Source organism: Manis pentadactyla, chromosome 11, assembly GCF_030020395.1.
Source record: "Manis pentadactyla isolate mManPen7 chromosome 11, mManPen7.hap1, whole genome shotgun sequence".
NCBI lineage: Eukaryota > Metazoa > Chordata > Mammalia > Pholidota > Manidae > Manis > Manis pentadactyla.
The window spans coordinates 97,700,987-97,721,923 of NC_080029.1; the positions used below are offsets into that span (position 1 = coordinate 97,700,987).

General features: G+C 39.6%; 1 protein-coding gene across 3 annotated transcripts in view; it reads right to left on the reverse strand.

Moving 5' to 3' along the window:
* FBN1 (fibrillin 1) overlaps positions 1–20,937 on the reverse strand; it is a 249,651-nt gene that overhangs the window by 211,482 nt on the left and 17,232 nt on the right. For all 3 annotated transcript variants that reach the window (XM_036924512.2, XM_036924514.2, XM_057488789.1), the window contains exons 3-4: positions 7,857–7,939; positions 5,594–5,692 (exon numbers count right to left, since the gene is read on the reverse strand). In XM_036924512.2, the coding sequence (XP_036780407.2) occupies positions 5,594–5,692; positions 7,857–7,939 (182 nt within the window). The remainder of the gene's footprint in view (positions 1–5,593; positions 5,693–7,856; positions 7,940–20,937) is intronic.

A 20,937-nucleotide genomic window follows, 5' to 3' on the forward strand; every position in this document is an offset into this window, starting at 1 on the left:
GAATAAACCTAACCAAGGAAGTGAAAGACCTATACCCTGAAAACTACAAGACATTCTTAAGAGAAATTAAAGAGGACACTAACAAATGGAAACTCATCCCATGCTCTTGGATAGGAAGAATTAATATCATCAAAATGGCCATCCTGCCCAAAGCAATCTACAGATTTAATGCAATCCCTATCAAATTACCAACAGCATTCTTCAATGAACTGGAACAAATAGTTCAAAAATTCATATGGAAACACCAAAGACCCTGAATAGCCAAAGCAATCCTGAGAAGGAAGAATAAAGTGGGTGGGATCTCGCTCCCCAACTTCAAGCTCTACTACAAAGCCACAGTAATCAAGACAATTTGGTACTGGCACAGGAACAGAGCCACAGACCAATGGAGCAGACTAGAGACTCCAAACATTAACCCAAACATATATGGTCAATTAATATACGATAAAGGAGCCATGGACATACAATAGAGAAATGACAGCCTCTTCAATAGCTGGTGTTGGCAAAACTGGACAGCTACATGTAAGAGAATGAAACTGGATTATTGTCTAACCCCATACACAAAAATAAACTCAAAACAGATCAAAGACCTGAATGTAAGTCATGAAACCATAAAACTGTTAGAAAAAAATCATAGGCAAAAATCTCTTGAATATAAACATGAGCAAGTTTTTCCTGAATGTATCTCCTCAGGCAAGGGAAACAAAATAAAAAATGAACAAATGGGACTACATTGTGTTAGAAAGCTTCTGTGTTAGAAAGCAAAGGACACTATCAACAGAACAAAAAGGCATCCTACAGTATGGGAGAATATATTTGTAAATGACATATCCAACAAGGGGTTAACATCCAAAATATATAAAGAACTCACATGCTTCAACACTCAAAAAGCAAATAACCTTATTAAAAATTGGTGGAGGATATGAACAGACCGTTCTCCAAAGAAGAAATTCAGATGGCCAACAGACACATAAGAAGATGCTCCACATCACTAATTATCAGGGAAATGTAAATTTAAAAAACCACAATGAGATATCACCTCACACTAGTTAGGATGGCCAACATAGAAAAGACTAGGAATAACAAATGCTGGTGAGAATGGAGAAAGGGGAACCCTGCTACACTGCTGGTGGGAATGTAAACTAGTTTAACCATTGTGGAAAGTAGTATGGAGGTTCCTCAAAAAACTCAAAAAAGAAATACCATTTGACCCAGGAATTCTACTCCTAGGAATTTACCCTAAGAATGCAGCAGCCCAGTTTGAAAAAGACAGATGCACCCCTATGTTTATCGCAGCACTATTTACAATAGCCAAGAAATGGAAGCAACCTAAGTGTCCCTCAGTAGATGAATGGATAAAGAAGATGTGGTACATCTACACAATGGAATATTATTCAGCCCTAAGAAGAAAACAAATCCTACCATTTGCAACAACATGGATGGCGCTAGAGGGTATTATGCTGAGTGAAATAAGCCAAGAGGAAAAAGACAAGTATTAAATGATTTCACTCATCTGTGGAGTATAAGAACAAAGGAAAAACTGAAGGAACAAAACAGCAGCAGACTCACAGAACCCAAGAATGGACTAACAGTTGCCAAAGGGAAAGGGACTGGGTGTAGGTGGGTGGGAAGGGAGGGAGAAGGGGAATAAAGGGCATTACGATTAGCACACATAATGTGGGGCACAGGGAAGGCAGTATAATACAGAGAAAACAAGTAGTGATTCTATAGCATCTTACTACACTGATGGACAGTGACTGTAATGGGGTATGTGGTGGAGACTTGATGATAATGGGGATAATCTAGTAACCACAATGCTGCTCATGTAATTGTGTATTAATGATACCAAAATAAACAAACAAACAAACAAATAAATAAATAAAAATTTAAAAAGCGACTGACTCCACTGAGGAACTACAGTCACCATCAAAAGTCCAAGTTATTTCTGGCATGGCTGCTCTTTTAACTTGAAAAGGAGACACTCACGTTAAGTGAAGCTTTTCACCATAATTTCTGCCAGACTATTTTGGAAGAGGTATTTCTAGAGAGAAGTATATTCGAAGAAATCTTTTGTCCAAAAGAAGCATGAGAATGACAATACAAATGGAAAAAGAGAAGGATAATTTCATCATTGACTCTAGTATAACGAAAGATTTAATGTATTGAGGGTTTCTTAAATCTGAAGTATATTAGTTTTTTAAATATCCAAGATGCCAACTTTTGAGATATAATTAAAATGGAGTGAACTGCTACCCAAGTTCATCATACACAGAAAAACAATTGCAGTTGCAAAACTGTAGTCATCATTTTTCAACTGCGTCTTAAAAGAATTGTCTTGGACGCCAGATATTCAAGGTAACATCCTTAACTTCTTCCTCTTCTGATTATTTGGAAAGAATAATGATATAGCAAGTAAAGATCCACAAATCATCCTAATGTTGTATTGCATGGGAGACCGTGAGCAAATCAGCTTTTAACAAGGACAGGACAGGGTATTATCAAATTCATACCCTATGCTGTATTCTATCAAGTCATAATAGCAGAGAATCTAATGATAGCTGTACTTGATAATGGTCAAGCAGTAAAACACCAAGAGCCTAACAGCATCCAGGAAGATGATATAGGCACCCACACAAGAAACACAGTATCCCAGGGGAGGCAAACAGAGCACACAAAAGAGAGACACACGGACGATTGAGGGTGTGTTGGGGGAAACAAAACCTCAATCAAGACAACTATACAAAGACTGTCCTGATAAATGCACGTGAAATATCCCGCAAAGCAGAACAGCATAGGGCAAAACAGTAAGCCTGCCATAACATCAAGAGGGACAGAGTGCACCCTATCAGGCTATCAGGATCCATATTCTATGGCCACCATGTGAAAGATCGGGCAGCAGGCAGCCTTTAATGATGGCCACCTATCATGGGCCAAACACTGCCCTAAGTGTTTTGTATACATTTCCTCATTTGATCCTCAAAAAGACCCTATCAAGTAGTGCTATCACCATTTAGACCCAGTGGTTCTAACAGACTCTTCACCCTGGATTCTCTCAGTATCATGCCACTTTTTGGAGACCAGCACTGCAGCAGTATTTTGCCTGCACAGTCATGGAACATGTTACATTTCCACATCTTAAAATTCATTAAGCATATTCCTCATCTTGAATAAAGCAGTGACACCTTAAAAAAAACCAAAGAAATACTGGTGAAATGATCTAAATTTACTCCTTTTAGTAGAACCACAGTTAATTGATGGAGTTGGGTTATGTATCCTTCCACTAGTGGGCAAGTTAGCAAAGTGGTCTATCCACATGTATTGTCTACCACATGGTGGCAGGAAGTTCTACAGGATGGCATAGGTGCTCCCTAGAACATCACTTCAAAAGATCAGAAATGAATTCTGATCATCCCCAGCTACCCTTAGTGTACAACATTCTGCCGTCTTTCATTTTGCAAGCTGTTAGACAGTATTAGCAAGGAGAGTCCAAGCCATTGATTTCAAAGACTCCAAATGCCTCAAAGATTCTGATGAAATCAGAACCTCTTCCTCACACTGCTCACATCCACAAGCTACTTAGGAACTCTGTCCAATGTCCAGGTGCCACAGATGTACCCAAACCTCTTCAGAAAGCACCACCCACAAATCTTGGACTTCAGTATCTAGGCGAAACAGGACATGCCCTACATTCTTCCCTCCTCACTGCTATCCTGAAGTCTACTTGGACCAACTTGCTAACATCCTATCTCCACATCTCATGATTTTTACTTGACAGAGAAATCATTAGCAGTTCACACTATCATCGAAGACATTTCCAGCTGGAAACCTAGTTTTGCCATCTGGCTATATTTTCTCCCTGCAGGAGGAGTGCAGTGTTGCTGGCTGATTCAAGAACCAATATAAGACATGTGGTCTGTTCCCAACTTCATATTTAGACTCCTTCCCCACCCCTCAGGCTCTCACTCCTTAGTGGCAGCCTGGGGGTCATCCTGATGGAGATGGAGATATCCAACAGCTGACCTGTCTGCCTCTTTCTAGTCCTCCTGCTCAGGTGCCCTTGACATGTAAAATGAACCTGCTGTTGCTTAGAGAATGCACATTAAACTAAGCTGAGATCAAGTAAGAACATGCTACACTTTGTGCCATAAGCAAATGCTCCAGTGCATGAGCGGGTTTCTGTCCCAGCCTACAACTGGCGTATTTAGTACTAGACTGTCCGCCTGAAGCAGATCCTGAGAAAATAGTTTAAATGCAAGTAGTTTGTTATAGAAGTAATTTCAGAAAACACTAACAGGAGAGCGAGGGAGTGAGACAGCAGAGAGGGAAGCTAATAAACACATGATCAAGCCTATGACCACTGTGGGCAGCCAGGGCTCCATCCACTAGGGAACTTCTGGAGACAGTGTGAAACACACCTCACGGTTATGTCAACCAGGAGGCTCAGAAACTGGGGCACTTATTCAACACCAGTTAAAAGTCAGTTAAAAATCGCTACTAGGGCTACTAGCCTACCAGCATGTTCAGCTGGCCTTTCATGCAGATCTGCATGCTCCCTGGCCAGAAAAGTTTCACAGAGCTCTCAGGCAGACAATGCCAAGGCATATGAGTGAGCGCCAAGGAGCTCTGCTGCCCAGGACTACATGCCCTATCCTGTTAATTGGCTTATGACAGCCACAGTTAAATGTTAGGACTCTTTGACAGGTCGTCAATCTTGACAGCACTGAAGTCTCTACTTGGAACAGACAAAAGAGAATGCATTTATTCCTCATACCTTTCCTTAAAACCTTGTCAAAAACAACACACTATAAGGGGAGTACGTTTTCTCACCAAAATGGGAAGTAGAAAAGGAGTCTCAGTTTTCTGCCTTGGTGATGGTCAAGGTGTTGAGGGGTGTTTATAAAGACTTGAACATCAAGTTTTTTAAAAACCACTGATGACTCATCTCCTTTCCAACCTCCATGTTTCCCTTAATTCATTGCTGAGGACCCCATATGGAAGAAAAAAAAAGGATAGGCCAAGCAAGCAATGGCTCTGAAGAATAAACGGTGGATATTTATTTGGCACCACAGAACAAACAAAGTGGCAACATTCTGAAAGGGAAAATATGTTTGTGCTTCATGATCAACTGCCCCCAGAAACTATCATTAACAACTCCTTATATTTTCTTCTTGCAAAGGCACAGCCTTGAATTTTTAAAAAGGGTTAAATCAGATTCATATTGCATTAATACAAGGAAGAATGCCTGATTTTCTTGAGCCAAAAATTTTCACTGAATAATCATTTCACTAAGCATCTTTTATGGTGTTTACAATGGAGATAAAAAGATGAACAAAGCAATACCTTCACAGGAGGTAATCTTTATATTATTCATAGTAACTATGTCCCATAATTAATTTCCCCATAAAGAGGGAAGAAGGGAAATGGGAGGCCAGACTGGGGAAAGATAGTCCAAGTATTTTGGGCAGAACAGAGAAGGCAGATGTTCTAGTGATAAAATGTATTGCAGGCAAGAGAAAAGCCAAAAGCAAATTTAGGAGAAAATAGGGCATAACCACATAAAATAATATTATATATAATGACATGTTATACTCACTGGATCTGGAGCCACAGGAAGGAGATATCTGACCAGATGGGCAAGTGCACATATTTGGCCTAGAACAAAATCCATCCCCACAGGAATGCCGGCAAATGGCTGTGAATAAAACCAGAGGTCTGTTAGTACATGGCCTCTGAGCATGGGGATTTACAGGTACCCAATCCTCAAATGAGGAAACCCAGCATGACTTATGTGACTTTAGGCCTCAAATTTATTCATTTGCAAAATAAAATCTGTTGGACTACACAAGCTCTGGCTATAAAATTTGGCAACTCCCTTATTCCATTCCTGTCTGTGCTTCTCAGCCTCTCTCTGCTCACTCCACAGCACCCAATCTGTCAAAAACCCAGGACAGCCTATGAAGGGAAAACAAAACAAACAAAAGTCCTGGGTCTAAACATATTTCTATGCCTACAAGCATTTGGTTTTTATATTAACTTTCAGATTTAATGATATAAAAATTACAGCAGTATTCTTGGGAGACTATTTCATTGTCAATGCTTGTTTAATCATTTTTATAAAAGACTGTACCCTGCTAAGACTCTCTCTAGATCGGATCCTGCCAGTTGAGAACACAGGGTCTATGGAGCAGCTTTTCGCTAACATTTTAGTCCTGTTCTGAATTACACTGACATCTGAGAGGAGAAGTTTGGAATCTACTGGGATATACTGACTCTACAGTCAGGAAGCCATTCGTCTTTCAGGGAAATATTAACACTTTCATGCCACCCAGAGACTAAGATCTTACTGGTACCATATGCTCTGTTAGTGGCCAGAGGAGTAAGTTTAAATGACAAATGATTTATCTTAATCAGCTGACTAGGATTTGGTCACTGTTTTTTATACTTGGGCATGATCCTTTCCTCAAATGCCTGTATAACCTTGCAATAGCCAAACAAGATGTGCAAAGCTAAAAATAATACACCTGATAGAAAGTGCACTGAAACACCAGAAAAGCTTAGGATGGAGATTGAAAACTATTAAGAAATAAGCTGTCAAAGGATCCTATAAACATTTATTTAAATACCTGAAGGCAGCATTTATCAGAGATTCTACAGAACACCAGGGAAAGGGCTCTCTTGTCAAGTTCATTTAGAAAACCTCAAATATTATTACACCCCTCTCTTAGTGATTCAGTTTTGATCCTGAAATACACCACAATGTGACAAATCAATATGCTTCATTTGGTCAAAATCAAGAATGGGGAAAGGGATTAACTTGTTCAGATCACCAAGAGAATATTGGTTGAAATATTCTATTCTTCTGAACAGACCAGTCTAGGCCAAGTGAGAAGGCAGATTCAATGATTCCTTCAGGTCCTCTCAGCTCTAAATTTCCTCATTATACTGGGTTTTCTGAAAACCGAAAGTTAGTTCATAGGTCTGACAGTAAAAGTTCATGGAGGACAGATGCTGTAACTAACATGACTTAGTATGTCCATTAATTAGCACCTCATCTGGCATGTGGCTTGTCATTCAACATTTACAGGATATGATGAGAATCTGGAGGTTTGCCATGGTGGCAGAGTCAACAGAGGAATCTCTGGTACCATTTCAGGTCTTCCATAGCCTTTCCACTTACCTACATTGGATGCTCTGTCTACTTACTTTTCTCTTTGTCTAAGTTTTGGGTCTGCCTCTGGCCTTGACCACCCACATTCAACACACAAGAAATCCCTGAGTTGTAAAAACAGGATGAATCTTTGCAGACAGAAAAAAAAGTAAACTTTTTTCAAGTTTACTTTCAATATTCAATGCTGGCTTAGTTGTTTGGGACACCTTAACATAATGATACCAATAGGAGATCCCTTAATATCACCTCTGCACATATCAGAGTTCAGCATACCCAAATTCAGCCTCCAAGGTGTGGGTGGAGCTTGTGGGTGGCAACAAAGTTAGAAATTACAAGAAGAAAGTGCAATGGTATCCTTTTTTTCAAAATCACATCAAAGTGATGACATAGTCTATGCACCTAGGCACAACATATGTGAGGACATGTAACTCTGAGGAAAGTACACCTGTGGCTCTAGTCCGTGTATCTCAGAAATACTCTAAATGAAAGTAAGACAGTGGGTTTAACCAAGTTGGTGTGTTTCCCAAAACCTGGATTCAGAGGAAGCAGAAAAATCTGAGAGCTGGAAGGCTCTGCTATAAACATATCAGTGGTATGCAGTCACAAAGGGACAAATAGTAAGAATCACCATGCAACCAAAACAACAAAAGAAGGACATGAAGTATGACAGGTTGTCTTTTTTACTTACGGACAATACACTGATTTCCACCAGGTAAGGTTTTCCATCCAGGGCAACAGTAAGCATTATAACGTGATCCACAGACATTGGGTCTGCAACAAAAACAGGAAATCTGATCACAAGAATTCTATTAAAAAAAAGAATATATAACCAAATAAAAGGAGAAAAGTTCCTGAGTTATATGAACAGGATGGATGTTTGCAAACAGAAACAAGTGAACTCATGAGACAACTGCGTAGCGTTTGGGACACTTTAACACAATACCAATAAGGATGTCCTTTAATATCACCTCTGCATACATCAGGATAATGTAAACCAGAGATGCAAAATGTAGTGCATTCTATCACAATGCAAAGACATAAAAATTGATGGGACCATATGAGTCTAATTTAAACAATAAGCCTCCTACCCATCTAGTTGAGAAAGGTCATGATAAAATCTGCATATAAGGTTTTATACCATTTGCAACGACATGGAGGGAGCTAGAGGGTATTATGCTCAGTGAAATAAGCCAGGCAGAGAAAGACAGGTACCAAATGATTTCACTCATTTGTGGAGTATAAAAACAGAACAAAATTGGAGGAACAAAACAGCAGCAGATGCACAGACTCTGAGAAGGGACTAGTGGTTACCAAAGGGGAGGGGTTGGGGAGGGCAGGTGGGGAGGGAGGGAGAAGGGGATTAAGGAGCACTGTAATTCTCAATCACAATACAAGTAGGTCACGGGGGAAGGCAATACAGCACTGAGAGGACAAGTAATGACTCAATAGCATCTTCTACACTGATAGTGACTACAATGGGCGGGGGTGGTGAGGATTTAATAATGTGTGTGAATGTTGAAACCACAATGTTGTTCATGTGAAACCTTCCTAAGATTGTATATCAATGACACTTTAATAAAAAAGAAATTCTGCATATAAGGTTTTAAATTTCACTCACTGACACTGTGTCTACTCTTTTCTATGGCTCGATCACCTCTCAAATATGATCTCATTCTTCCTTTCACCAGAATTAAAGGAATGCAAACTCTGACATGAGACAGGAAAAAAAAAAGCCAAAACATGTAAATATTTCTGCAGCCAAAGTTTGGAAACACAATTGATAGTGGCAGTTACAGGAAAATAACATCAATGTCACTTAGGGTTCCTTGTTTACAGACAGTTCATCACATTTCTTGGAGCAAAACCTCCATTCAGAATCCATGAGCAATATTTAACAGTTAAAGGAAGCAACTGGGTAAGGATCTAGTGAAATCTACACCGGAAACTAAGGCAGAAGTCAGAACATACAGGAGAACCCAAAGAAACCATTCATTTTATTTTGCCACATCTGAGAGCCTAAACATTGATGCTAGTTCAAGTTTAGGGGCTGAGAAAGAAGGTCAAGTGTTTTGCAATCAATTGCACAAACTAGGAGCTATTCCAAGACTTGCTGGTATAAATCCTGTAGTCGCATAAGTATAAACCTTTAAAAACAACTGCAAAGCTAAAATGTACTTTTGCTTAGGGTATACTCACATACTCTCCCTGCATAAACGGACCATATATATGTAACAGCACAAAACTCTCCCATATTTCCTGTGAACTCACTACTTCAAGCACATTTAGGATTGGGAGCCAAGGTCAGGTCTTTAGCCTGTCCTGTACTCCTTGCACAGCCCCAGAGAAACTGGAACATTCTGCAGGGCAAAATGTACACTTCAGACTGCCTGATGCCGAGGTCAGAAAGAGAGGCAGGAAGAAGGATGGAGGAGCCAACAAAAGGGCCCTAAATCCATATCCAGTAACCCTGGGCTTCTCCAAAGCTAGACAGAAAATGATTGGATAGAGACTCAATATGTGCATGATTTTAGGGCTTCTTGAAGCCCTATTTTATTTTTCTACACATTGAGATAAGGCAATGTCTGCCTTGACCACATTGTGAGTGTGTGTATATATATATGATGAAATAATGACAGTAAAAGCACACAGGAAAAGGACAACAGAAGCATAACAGCATTACTGTCTTGATGGAATCATGTTCTGAATTAAATTAGCTACTCAGCCAAGGGAACTGTAAGATGTTAAAGAGAGAAAGGTTTTATTAGGCAGTCTAAGCCAATGGCTCTCAATTTTTTGTCCCTCCTGTGGCAAAGTCATGCCCAAAACTTCAGCTCAGAGTCCCCAGAACTTTCTAGGGCAACTCAGAATCTTGGAAAGGCTGAAAGAAGATAGGTTAGGGGACAGGGGTGGGGGCAACCCTCAAACTTTCCAAACTTCATAAAAGTTCTCTCATTTGAAAACGATAATCCAGGCCAAAGTCAACCACCCCAAACCTTCCCCACCAACAGCCCATTACAACTCCACTGGATCCAGTCCAACCCCAAACCAAACCCTGGAATAGCTTCAGAGGACCCCTGAGCCTTTGTAGGGTGTCCTGCGGTTGCAGTAACTATGTTTTTTAAACAAAAATCAGGACATATTGTCTGACAAGAATGAGTGTATTTATGGAGTAACAACACATATAACAGAGGGAAAAGACTAAGAAAAAAAGAGTCCAGAATCAGTAATTTCTGCACTACAAAGAAACTCAAAGGATTTTTTGAGGTATTTGAAAAATCATAGCAATACAGACAGTCTTCATTGTTTTTTTCATGCTTGGAATCAACCTACAGACAAAACATGGAAGATGTTACAATTTACAATGGTTACAAAACAAATAATGTAAATGTTTCAAACCTTCAGTAAGAGTAGTGGTATAGCTGTCATAAATTGGGAAAGTAAGGTGGAGAGAGAAATAAAGCAGCTGATGGAAGAAATAGATTTAAGTATATTACATGGTATTTTAAAATAACCAACAACTAAAAGTCATACTATAATTATTTTAAAAATGGGAAGGAGAAGAGAGTGAAAAGGTATAGATATCTAAGTAAGCTATGTCCCCAGTTCTCATGGCAAGGAGGCAATAGTACTGTCTAAATCTAGACATAGAGATACAAGCACAGTAGATGGTGTCATAGAGATAAACATGAGAGGAACTAAAGACAGAAATGGTTAAAACAGGTCACCTTAAGAGATGAGGATCTGAGGAGGTTTCTCACTTAATGTCCATCCAAAGTGTTCATTTTTAAAATATGTGCTGTTATACTTTGATCACCATCTTTTATTTAAAGCAAGAAGTTTACATTAAAAGTAAGAACAGTGTATCTCCTAAACAGGGTATTTCTTGCTAGATTAAAATGAAATAGTCTGAGCTGTTTCATTCATTCACAGTTCCCTTTCATTAGTTATCACATTTTCATTCACTGCATTTCTTAAAATTCTGTATCACATTGAATCGGGATTTATTTTGTTTGCATGCTCCTACTTTTTTTAGTTTAATAACTTTATCTTTTATAATAGGTAATATATTACAGAATTTCAAAATCCTCAAACAGATGACTGAATTGTTTTAATCTTGTTAAAACATTCTTTCTTTAACCACACTAAGTAATACTATGTTATATGATTTATGGCAAGATATTAGAAAGATGTAAGATTTCTCCTCGCTGACTCTGAGAACTACAATCTAACAGAACTCATTCAGACAAGCTGGGTGGCATTTGTTCTGCACGCACAGGAAAAACAGCTCTAATTCTAGAAACAAATGAGTGTCTTATTTAGGTTGGGAAACACTAAGACATGTAAAGTCTAAAGTAGACATGTCGGGCTATTCCAAATTATAAAAGATTTTATTCTAAGGCTTTAGACCAAAAAGTATTAATAAAGAAGATAAATCTTTAATGAAGTTGCTTTTTGTGCAAATGAAAGTGTAGCCTTCATACCTCTTTCTCTTCCTTTTCACTACATCAGCCATACCCACCAGCCAAACCACCATCAAAAAAGTCAGCTAAAGCTCCATGTGAGTGACAGTACCATTCAGCAAATTAGAGGTAAAATTCAAAAGGAAAAAACTTTGTGCTAAGTGACAAAGATACATTTCTTCACTTCATCCCCATAACAACCCTTTGAGATTAACTCTACTATTACTGTCTTTAACATTAAGGAAACTATGACTTAAGAGGGTTAACCAAACTACTAATGTCCTGCAGCTTGGAAGTAAAAGATTGAGATTTGAGTTCAGGAAGCCTGATGCTTGAGTACACTCTCTTAACCCCTATGTTAAGGCAGGGATGCATATAGGTGACAAGACGGTATTTCACCCAACAGCATTCACAAAATGTGTATCAATGGACCAAAGAAAAAGCACAAAGTGTTTTTAATAATTCAGGGGAGAAAAGTGTAAACACATTTATATTCTACTTCACCACTGTATATTACAATTTTTTTTAATTGTTAAGTTTTTATCTGCAACTTCTCTTACCAGTTGCTTGAATATCTACAATGGTCCAACCCCAATCACTCTGGGGGATGGGTGAGCCCCAGCAGGCTGAATATTTGGATCCAGTTCAGACACAGCATTCAGAGATTGTGTGGGCTAGCTAGAGCCCCTTTCAGTGAAGCAAACAGCTGGGCTCTACCACATCTGACCACATCATTGCAGGAATTGGCCTCTGTGCAAGACGTCTGCAGTGCATCCAGATTTCTTAGCCAGAGCCCACTTCTGTGAGTCTGGCTTCTCTTACAGCAAGATAGCCTTTCTGTTTCCTATCCTAAGAGCAAACTTCTTTTCAGACAAGACTGGGATAATAAAAATAAGTTTAGGGGCTCTTATTTCATATGCATGAGATTCTCAGCCTGTAGAGTGATTAAATCCTCAGGTATGGACAATACTAGGGTTAGGAAAAGGTTAATGACGTTGACCCTGCTCCATGAGTTGCCTACGTTTATGAACTTTGGGGGACAAAATCATGATATAGTCCTCTTGAACATAATTGTGGAGGGGTATCAGAAGGCATGTGCCCCCACATAATGAAGGGTGCCCAACTGTCCACGCAGCATGCCTCAAGGCAATACCCCGATGCCCCACTGCTCCAGAATTTTAAAAAGTAACAATTTTCACTCTTAAAAATGTGAGATCATGAAAAAACTATACTACACAAATGAGCTACAAACACTGTGAACTACAAATCATGCTCTTATCACATCTTCAATAAATTTTTTCAAGTTGAAAACAAAAAGAAAAACCATGAGTACAATCTGATGAAGGATTCACTACTGCTCCGACGATCTTTGCAAACATGCCCTCCCTTATTAGAGTGCCTTTATTCTGGCCCTGGTCACTGCAGGCAGAGGTCACACCTCCCAGCGGTGATCTGAATACCACATGTGACTGTTCCAGCCCATCTGCCAGTCACAACAACTCACGTAATGAAACTTCAAACCCTGGTAATGAAAACGGCCTCCGTGGCCTCTTCAAGCTTTAGCTGGGCTCTCCAGACCCAGGGACTCGTTTCTGGATTGTCTGTGTCAACACTGACTGGCACATGTACATTCCTGATTCCTCCTTGGAAGACACAAGCCAGCCAATCTCGCTAACCCACCTCATGAAGTTTTTCTTACTAAAAATAATTTCAAAAAGAAAGAGTTTGTATTCTGGTTTGCAAGAGCTTATTGCTTTCTCTCATCTCTAGTAGATTAGTGACTTCATTGTCTTTTCCTCCAACGGAAAATGTCTCTGCCTGTTTTTCTCTCCCTGCTTCCCTCCTCCCCTCCCTACTTTTCCCCTCCTTCCCTTTCTTCCTTTATTCTTCTGTTTCTCTCTATTCACTTTCTATTCTCAGGCATTTAGAATCAAACATTCTACTACTACCTCAAACTCCATCTATCCAAGATCACACAGCTCATCTTCCCGTGCAGCCAGTAAATTCACTACTGGACACACAACAGGGCACATGAGCCATCACCTCACCCATAAACACAAAGCCATTCAACAATACTTAGTGAGAACCTTGCATGTGCCAAGTGCTCTGTTAGGTAGGAAAGAAAAGCAACTAGACAAGCACACCAAATGCCCAAATCTTGGTTTCAAATACCCTCTCTAATAAACGGAACCAGGGCTCCTGGGATCCATAGCTGATTCTAGGACTGGGCAAGAAATATACAAGATGAGCCTGGAGCATCATATAGTGACAAAAAATAAGAAAGTAAAGACATACTGAACCAATACCCACAGTCAAGAAAGCATGTCAAGGAACACGGGAGCCAAATGAAAGAGCTCATGATGTGCTCCATGTGAGCAAAGAAATAACAGAAGTATACTGGATTATAATCCAAAGTATAAAATAAATGCCCACAAGTCCATACCAATAAACAAATGATTGGATAAATTTAAAAAATAGGAAAGAAGAGATAAATCTGTGCTGGAAAATTTCTAATAATTTATGTAGATACTCTGTCTTCGAGGAAGTGGAACGTAACTCCCCATTCCTTAAATGTGGGCTATGCATACTGACTTCCTTCCAAAGGAATTCCAATTAAGGGACAATCTATAAAAGTCCTTACCCATGCTCCTCAACACTGTCAAGGTCATGATAAACAAAGAAAGTCTGAGAAATTGCCATAGCCTACGAAGATCTGACAACTAAGTATAACATGGTTATCATGAATGGGATCCTGAACATTAAAAGGACATTCAGTTGAAAACTAATGAAATCTGAATAAAGAATGGGCTTTAGCTAATAAGAATGTATTGATATTGATTCATTAATTGTAATAAATGCATCCTACTAGCATAAGGTGCTAAGAACAGAGGAAACTGTGTCCAGGTATATGGGAACACTGTGTACTACCCTCTTGATTTTTTGTAAGTCTAACATTGTTCTAATGTAAAAAGTTTATTAAAGGTAAAATAATACTGTAACCATGCAATTATCAATAAACTGTTGCATTTTTTAAAAAGTGACTAAGATAGTCTCTGCTCTTGAAAGAAGACAGGCACGTATGAAAAGAGTGTCAATACAACAGGTAAAACACCCTATCAAAGATAGCCTAGGGAGCCCAGGGAGTCCAGAGCAACGGCTTTTAGTCCCATTATCCAGCATAGGGTAGGCTCAGAAGGGCACTCTCTGAGTTGTGACTTGATGTTTCCCAGATGCTGAGAAGATTCACTAGTTTTATTTCATCCCACTGCTGCAACTCTTCTTAGATTCTCTAACTCTGTTACCAAATCCCTCACCCAAATCTTAGTGTTTCATTGTGGCACTAACACCACCTTCTTTTTTCCTGGCTTCCTAGTTTCTCTCTTCCTTAGGACAATGCAGCTAAGTATCTTTTCATGTTCATCATGCTTAATTCTATTGTTCTACAGAGACAGACCTCCCCCCTCCATGAAATGTGAAACATCTCACTGTTAGCTGCAGATCTCTACCACGCAGACCCACCCTACCTGCCGCTCTCATCTCCACCGACACCAACATCCACCCTCCTTTTCCTTGACTCAGCCTCACTCCTGCACACACCCCTCCCCCATGCACACATGCTAAATCCAGACTCTCCTTCCATCTTTACACTAGCTCTTCCTTCTTTCTCTTTACAGGTGTAATCCACACTCACCATAGTGTTAACTCTTTCTCTCTGATTAATCCCACCCACTTTTCAACCTTCCAACACAATTTCAGACATACCTCTCAAAAACCTAAAGATACTATATTGTAATTATTTGTTTTAAAAACTTTTATGTCCAGATGCTCATCCCTGAAACCTGCCCGATCCCTGCTGATCCCAGCAGAGAAAAATGTCTGTAATGCCTGAGAATGTCCTGGCATTATACAAGGTACACAAGGTAACATTGACTAAATGCCCTAGGAAGTACGATGTACAATTAGCAAAGATTAATGCCATCTCTTTGATGTCATAAATAAGCCAGCCATAAATGCCACCAATGTGGAAAACTAATAGAACTATTTCTTATAAATTGAACAATTTAAAGGAAGAATATTTCATGCCTACTTGAAGACCTATAGGCAGTTAAACTGTAAGCTATATAATGGTTTTGTGCCTTGGTTCATTCTGCAGACATGCTGATCATTCATTTATTCTGATAGTGAAGTTACCAGTGTTTATGACTCAGGGATCAATACAGTCCTTCAAGAAAATATTTGTAGACAAAATATTTCTACATGAATATCCAAGAGCAACTAAACAAAGGTTTTCAGCTCACACACTGGTACGTACTTTATTACGGCAGGTTGTGGCAACTGATCAAGGCCATGATGGAGCCAGATACTTGTGCCAGCTCCTAAAGACGACCATCACGGCGATCACGGGGCAGCCCCGAAAGGTCAGTCTGGACGTGTTGCTCAGGTGAATGCTCTTCCCACACTGAGTGGGATACCTCACAGCACAGACAGCACAGGGAGGGTGTTGCAGCCACAGTTTCATTTGCTGTGTACCCTAAACTGTGTTTGGTGGGGTTTTTGTGTGGATCAAAAGCAAAAGCCCAAGAACTTAAGAGTCAAGGGATTTAAGTCACCATGTCACGGACACACACACACACACACACACACACACACACACACACACAGCCTAAGAAAGCTAAAGAAACAGAAAACTGTAAAGTCAGTTCCCCAAATCTAGTGGGTCATTTTAGACTGGCGGCTGATTTAAATCTTGTCAGAATCCTTTAGAGTTGACTGGAGTGTGTGTGTGTGTGTGTGTGTGTGTGTGTGTGCCTGTGTATGTGTGTGTGTGTGTGTGTGTGTGTGTGTGTTTGCACATGTATGCGTGTGCACACGTTTTTTGAAAAAAATAAAAGGAAGAACCTGAAGCCCTGGGGTGCACTGTAACAGGAACCTAGACACTGAGCCAGGAAGCACTTCACTATGTGGATCCCACTGAGGCACGGGGCACGTTCTGCTTCTGGTACTCTGGATCAAGCAACACTGAGGACGCAGAAGTCTGCAGAGATGACCAAAGCACCTGAAGGCCACCCCCCCACATCTGGAGGCAGTGATGTGGCCAACTTGCTGTCACAGTTGTCACAGCACCAGACTTATTGCTCTGGATCTCTGCCTGGCCTTCTGCCATCATATCCCTAGTTGGCTGTATAATAGGTGCTACAATGTAAACATGGGGAAAGTGTATATTTTTATGAAGCTGGAATTTTACTATCTGACTCCATAAGGATGAGGAGGTGTTTCCTCAACACAGAAAATCTAGCACATCTCAAATTTGCATTTCCCCAGCATCTAGATTATTTAACTGATGACACAGTGAAAACGCATGTTGCTTCTAAAGAACTCCTTCCCAGAACTCTGCAAACCCTGGGCTTTACCTGTGAGTTCAAGGCAATTGTGACATTTCTTCAACTGGGATATTCACTCCACTGACTCAAGCCAAAGCCACACTGTACTTTTCCAAAGGGTAGACAAAATTACAGGAATGACTGAAATGCAAACAAGTAAATTAAGGATCCAGAGCCTTCATAGTAAGATGCAGGCCCATGTGGTGTCCAGGGAATTCACCATCCCATCAACTCCAGCTGTTCCCTTCCTTCCTCTTTATCACCACCAGAAGAAACCATGAGTCTCACAATTTCCCAGAAATTTAAACCAAGAGCTCTGCCCAGGGAGATAATATCTTCTGAATGTACTGGCAGTCCCATGAAAGATGGGAAAACCAGCCAGTGGGGTCAGGCTTAGGGGGAAGAATGGGGTCCTTCGGGCACTGCAGTGCAGAGTGATTGGATATTCTAGCTTGGAGTACTGGCAGCTCCCAAATGACAAACAGGTAGGGCTCCAAAATGTCATTTCTATATTGGTATTTAAAACTGGCTCTTCCAATAGAAACAGTATTAATAGGTGGCGGCTTGGTCCCCAGGCTTCTCAAACAACAGTCTCTATTAGCTAAACAGGCTATTGGAGGCTGGTCTGGGAACCTGACCACAACTGAAAATGTTGTTTCAGTGAGAAAACACATTCCATGGCAGGCAACCGAGGGAAACCTGGCCACTCAAACCCATGGTCCCTGTAGCTACAGTAAGCTGTCCAGTGGGCTGTGGGAACTGAACACCTAAACGGAGGCCACTCTACCCAGGCCTGAGATGGCAGTGGGAACCACAGCTTTCCCAGCCTCAGGCCCGGTGCCTGCCCCCACCCTCAGCATGGGACCCTTAAAGCTAATATGGGATATCCTTAAGTCCATAAATCAGGGATTTAAAAACTAGGGATTGATTGGATATTCTAATGCTCAAAGTACCAGATTTCTTATTGAGACCATAAGATCCCACCCCACCAACAAGTGTTAATATAAAATCAGCACCCAGGACTGGTTCACAGATCAAGGGTTCAGTGAGCTATTTCCAGAAAGAGTGGCTTTTACATGGAGCAAGGACAAAGGTAGTTTTGAACTCTATTTGGCGGTTTCAGTCTCGTACTTCAGGTACTGGAGCATTTCAGATCCCTTAGACCCCAACACTTACTACTTTTTTTGCAATGAGAGTTCCTTAAAGATAGAAAGTTCAGATTTATTCTTCCAAACCCAGCACCTAGGACAATACTTGAATGTTAAATTATAAATGAAGGTTTAGTGTTTCAAATGTACTTCCAGGCAAGACAACATAAGTTAGAGAGAATTTTGTCAGAGTAGAGAATATTTAATTTATTGAAAAGGTAAATATGTTCATAAGAAATTAGATAATAGCATAAAGGAATGAAAAAGAAAAAAACTACTAAGAAATCAGTATAATTTCATCTACTTTAAAAAAATTTTTTAATTATAAATGAAAAGTTAAATACATAACAAAAGTTACCTATAAATGGAATTCATGGGGAATGAGAATAAAATTTTTCCATCTTTCAGATGCACCACTTAGAAACATTTTATAGCTACAAAAGCTTCAGAGATCTTGTATCTCAAAATCTATTTCATAGGAATCAACATGCCATGAGTCTTTTAAAACATTTCTCTTCCAAACTCTTTTATCAGAACAGAAACAACATTGTTGCTAAGAAACAAAAAATATAAAATAAATCACTGATAGAGTTTAGGTTTCTAAAAAGTCAGAGAAGTTAGCTAAAAGTATACAGTTGTTGATGAGATAAACAATTTGCAATATTAGGGATCAAGAACTTGAGAAGTTTTTTTTAAACTTTGTAATTGAGGCAAAGTTTTAAGCATCTACTTCTAAATATTTAGATACCTGGAAAACTTTAAATAAAAATAGTCTAATTTAAATTTGAGGGAATTTGACTAAGTCAGGAATTTAATCCATGTGAGGTCACACTATAGAATAAAAACAGTAAATTGCAGTTTTCAGAGAGCTTTATTATTTACAAAGTGGTCACATGACTTTTCCCCAAAATCCAATCAAGAAAATATATTGCTGGGCTCATTTTCAGATGAGGAAACTGAAATTCAGAGAAGAGAAGTAATTGTTCAAACACTACACAATGGAAACACATTATAAATCACCAATTAAAAACCCAAAGAATTTATTAATATTTCAATATTCTTATTGGAATTGGAATATCAATATTCCAATTACAATAAGAATTTCAAGGTTAGTACTAAAAATTTTTAGATTAGATATTAGAAAGATGTTTCCATAAGTACCCCAGAAAGAATGTGTCCCTTCACATAAAGTAATTTGTGCATAATTTTTTGTGCACTGGTTTTCCTTTCTTAGGTCTTCAAAAAAAATTGAGATTAGATCTTACAAGGTATATTGGAAAAGAAAAGCAATGGTAACAGGAATGCATTTGGGGAACACTCCTACAGATTGCTACTTCTGTTTCTGACATAACTTCTGCATGGTGAATAGCTTGTCCTCTTCCCTTTGGTAAAAATATCAGCTTTTAACATGCTCCATGTTTGGAGAAGTGGGTGGATGGGTGGGGAGCAATATAAAGATTCAAAATCTGGGTACATCAAAACTTGCTCATAGCTTCCATCGGAATATGTTTTGTACATGTACTTGAACATGGCTGTGTCTTGTCTTTCAAAAAGTAAATTCAAGCAAAACCATTAGGTAATGCAGGCAACTATCTGACCCACTTAAGAGGACAATGAGCAGCACAAAGACCAGGGTGACCCAGATGATGCTCTAAAACACCCTCCAGATTCATGTCTCTATGGCTTAATTCAGAGGCTGTGGGCACAGGGTCCATTACACAGAGAAAGTGGCAACTCTCATTCCACCTGCCAACACAGCTCTTCCCTGAAATTCAATCCAAAAGATTTCCCTTTCAGCCTGAGTGATGCCAGCAGTGGCCTCTCAACATCTTTTGAGCTCTGGGGAAGGTATGACAGTATTTGTGTTTCAAGCTTTAGAATTAAGCTGACTCCAGCACAAAGCTTCAACATAGTGACAACCTCTGAGAAGGAGATGATGCTGTCAAAACAGAGTAAAACACATCCAACCCATACTCAAAAGGCTTGCAAATCTCTGCAGTAGCTCCCAAACACAAAGCCTCTGTTCTAAAAGCCTGTCAGTTAACCTAGGAGTTTGACACTAGGTAGTAAAAATACATCAGTCCCCAAGGAACAGCATACAGCTTTCACTGAAATGAAACTCAGACAGGAGATGCAATTTGCACAATGCACATGCATGCATATACATACACACACACACACTCACTTAGAGTGAAGCTACTGGGGTACCTCTTGTCCCTACATTCTTTTCCCAGGGGGAGCTGGATATACCAGTAATGCTTAGAATCTTTCATTTGAATCACTAAAGTTGCCTGACTCCTATTTTTTAAATTGTAAAAAGCATGCCCCAAGGAAGCAAAGCTGAAACATGAGTACCAACATTCACTTCTGAATCTTAAAACATCTGCAAATATCATCTTTCCACCCATAGTACAAAATCTTACCAACCTATCACAGGCCCTTGCTTGAAACTCTTACTGCAAAATAAAAATAACTAACTTTGTTCATCCATCTGGACTCTCAGAAAAGATCATGGGATGAGGAGAGAGGAATGGATCCTTGCAGAACTCTTTCCTTGTCTTCCCCCAAGCGCCAGGCTCCTTCTGTGTAAATTTTCCATAATTTTATACAAGGTAATAGCTAATCCTTAGTATTAGATATTAAATAATTTTCCCCAAATTCTCAAAGTGTGGAGAAAGTGGACCTGGTAGCATTGCAGACATTGCTGGCTGTGAAGTAGGGAGTGTCAGGGCAGAAGTAGGTGTAAAACTTTACAGCATTAATAAATAAATAATAAATGA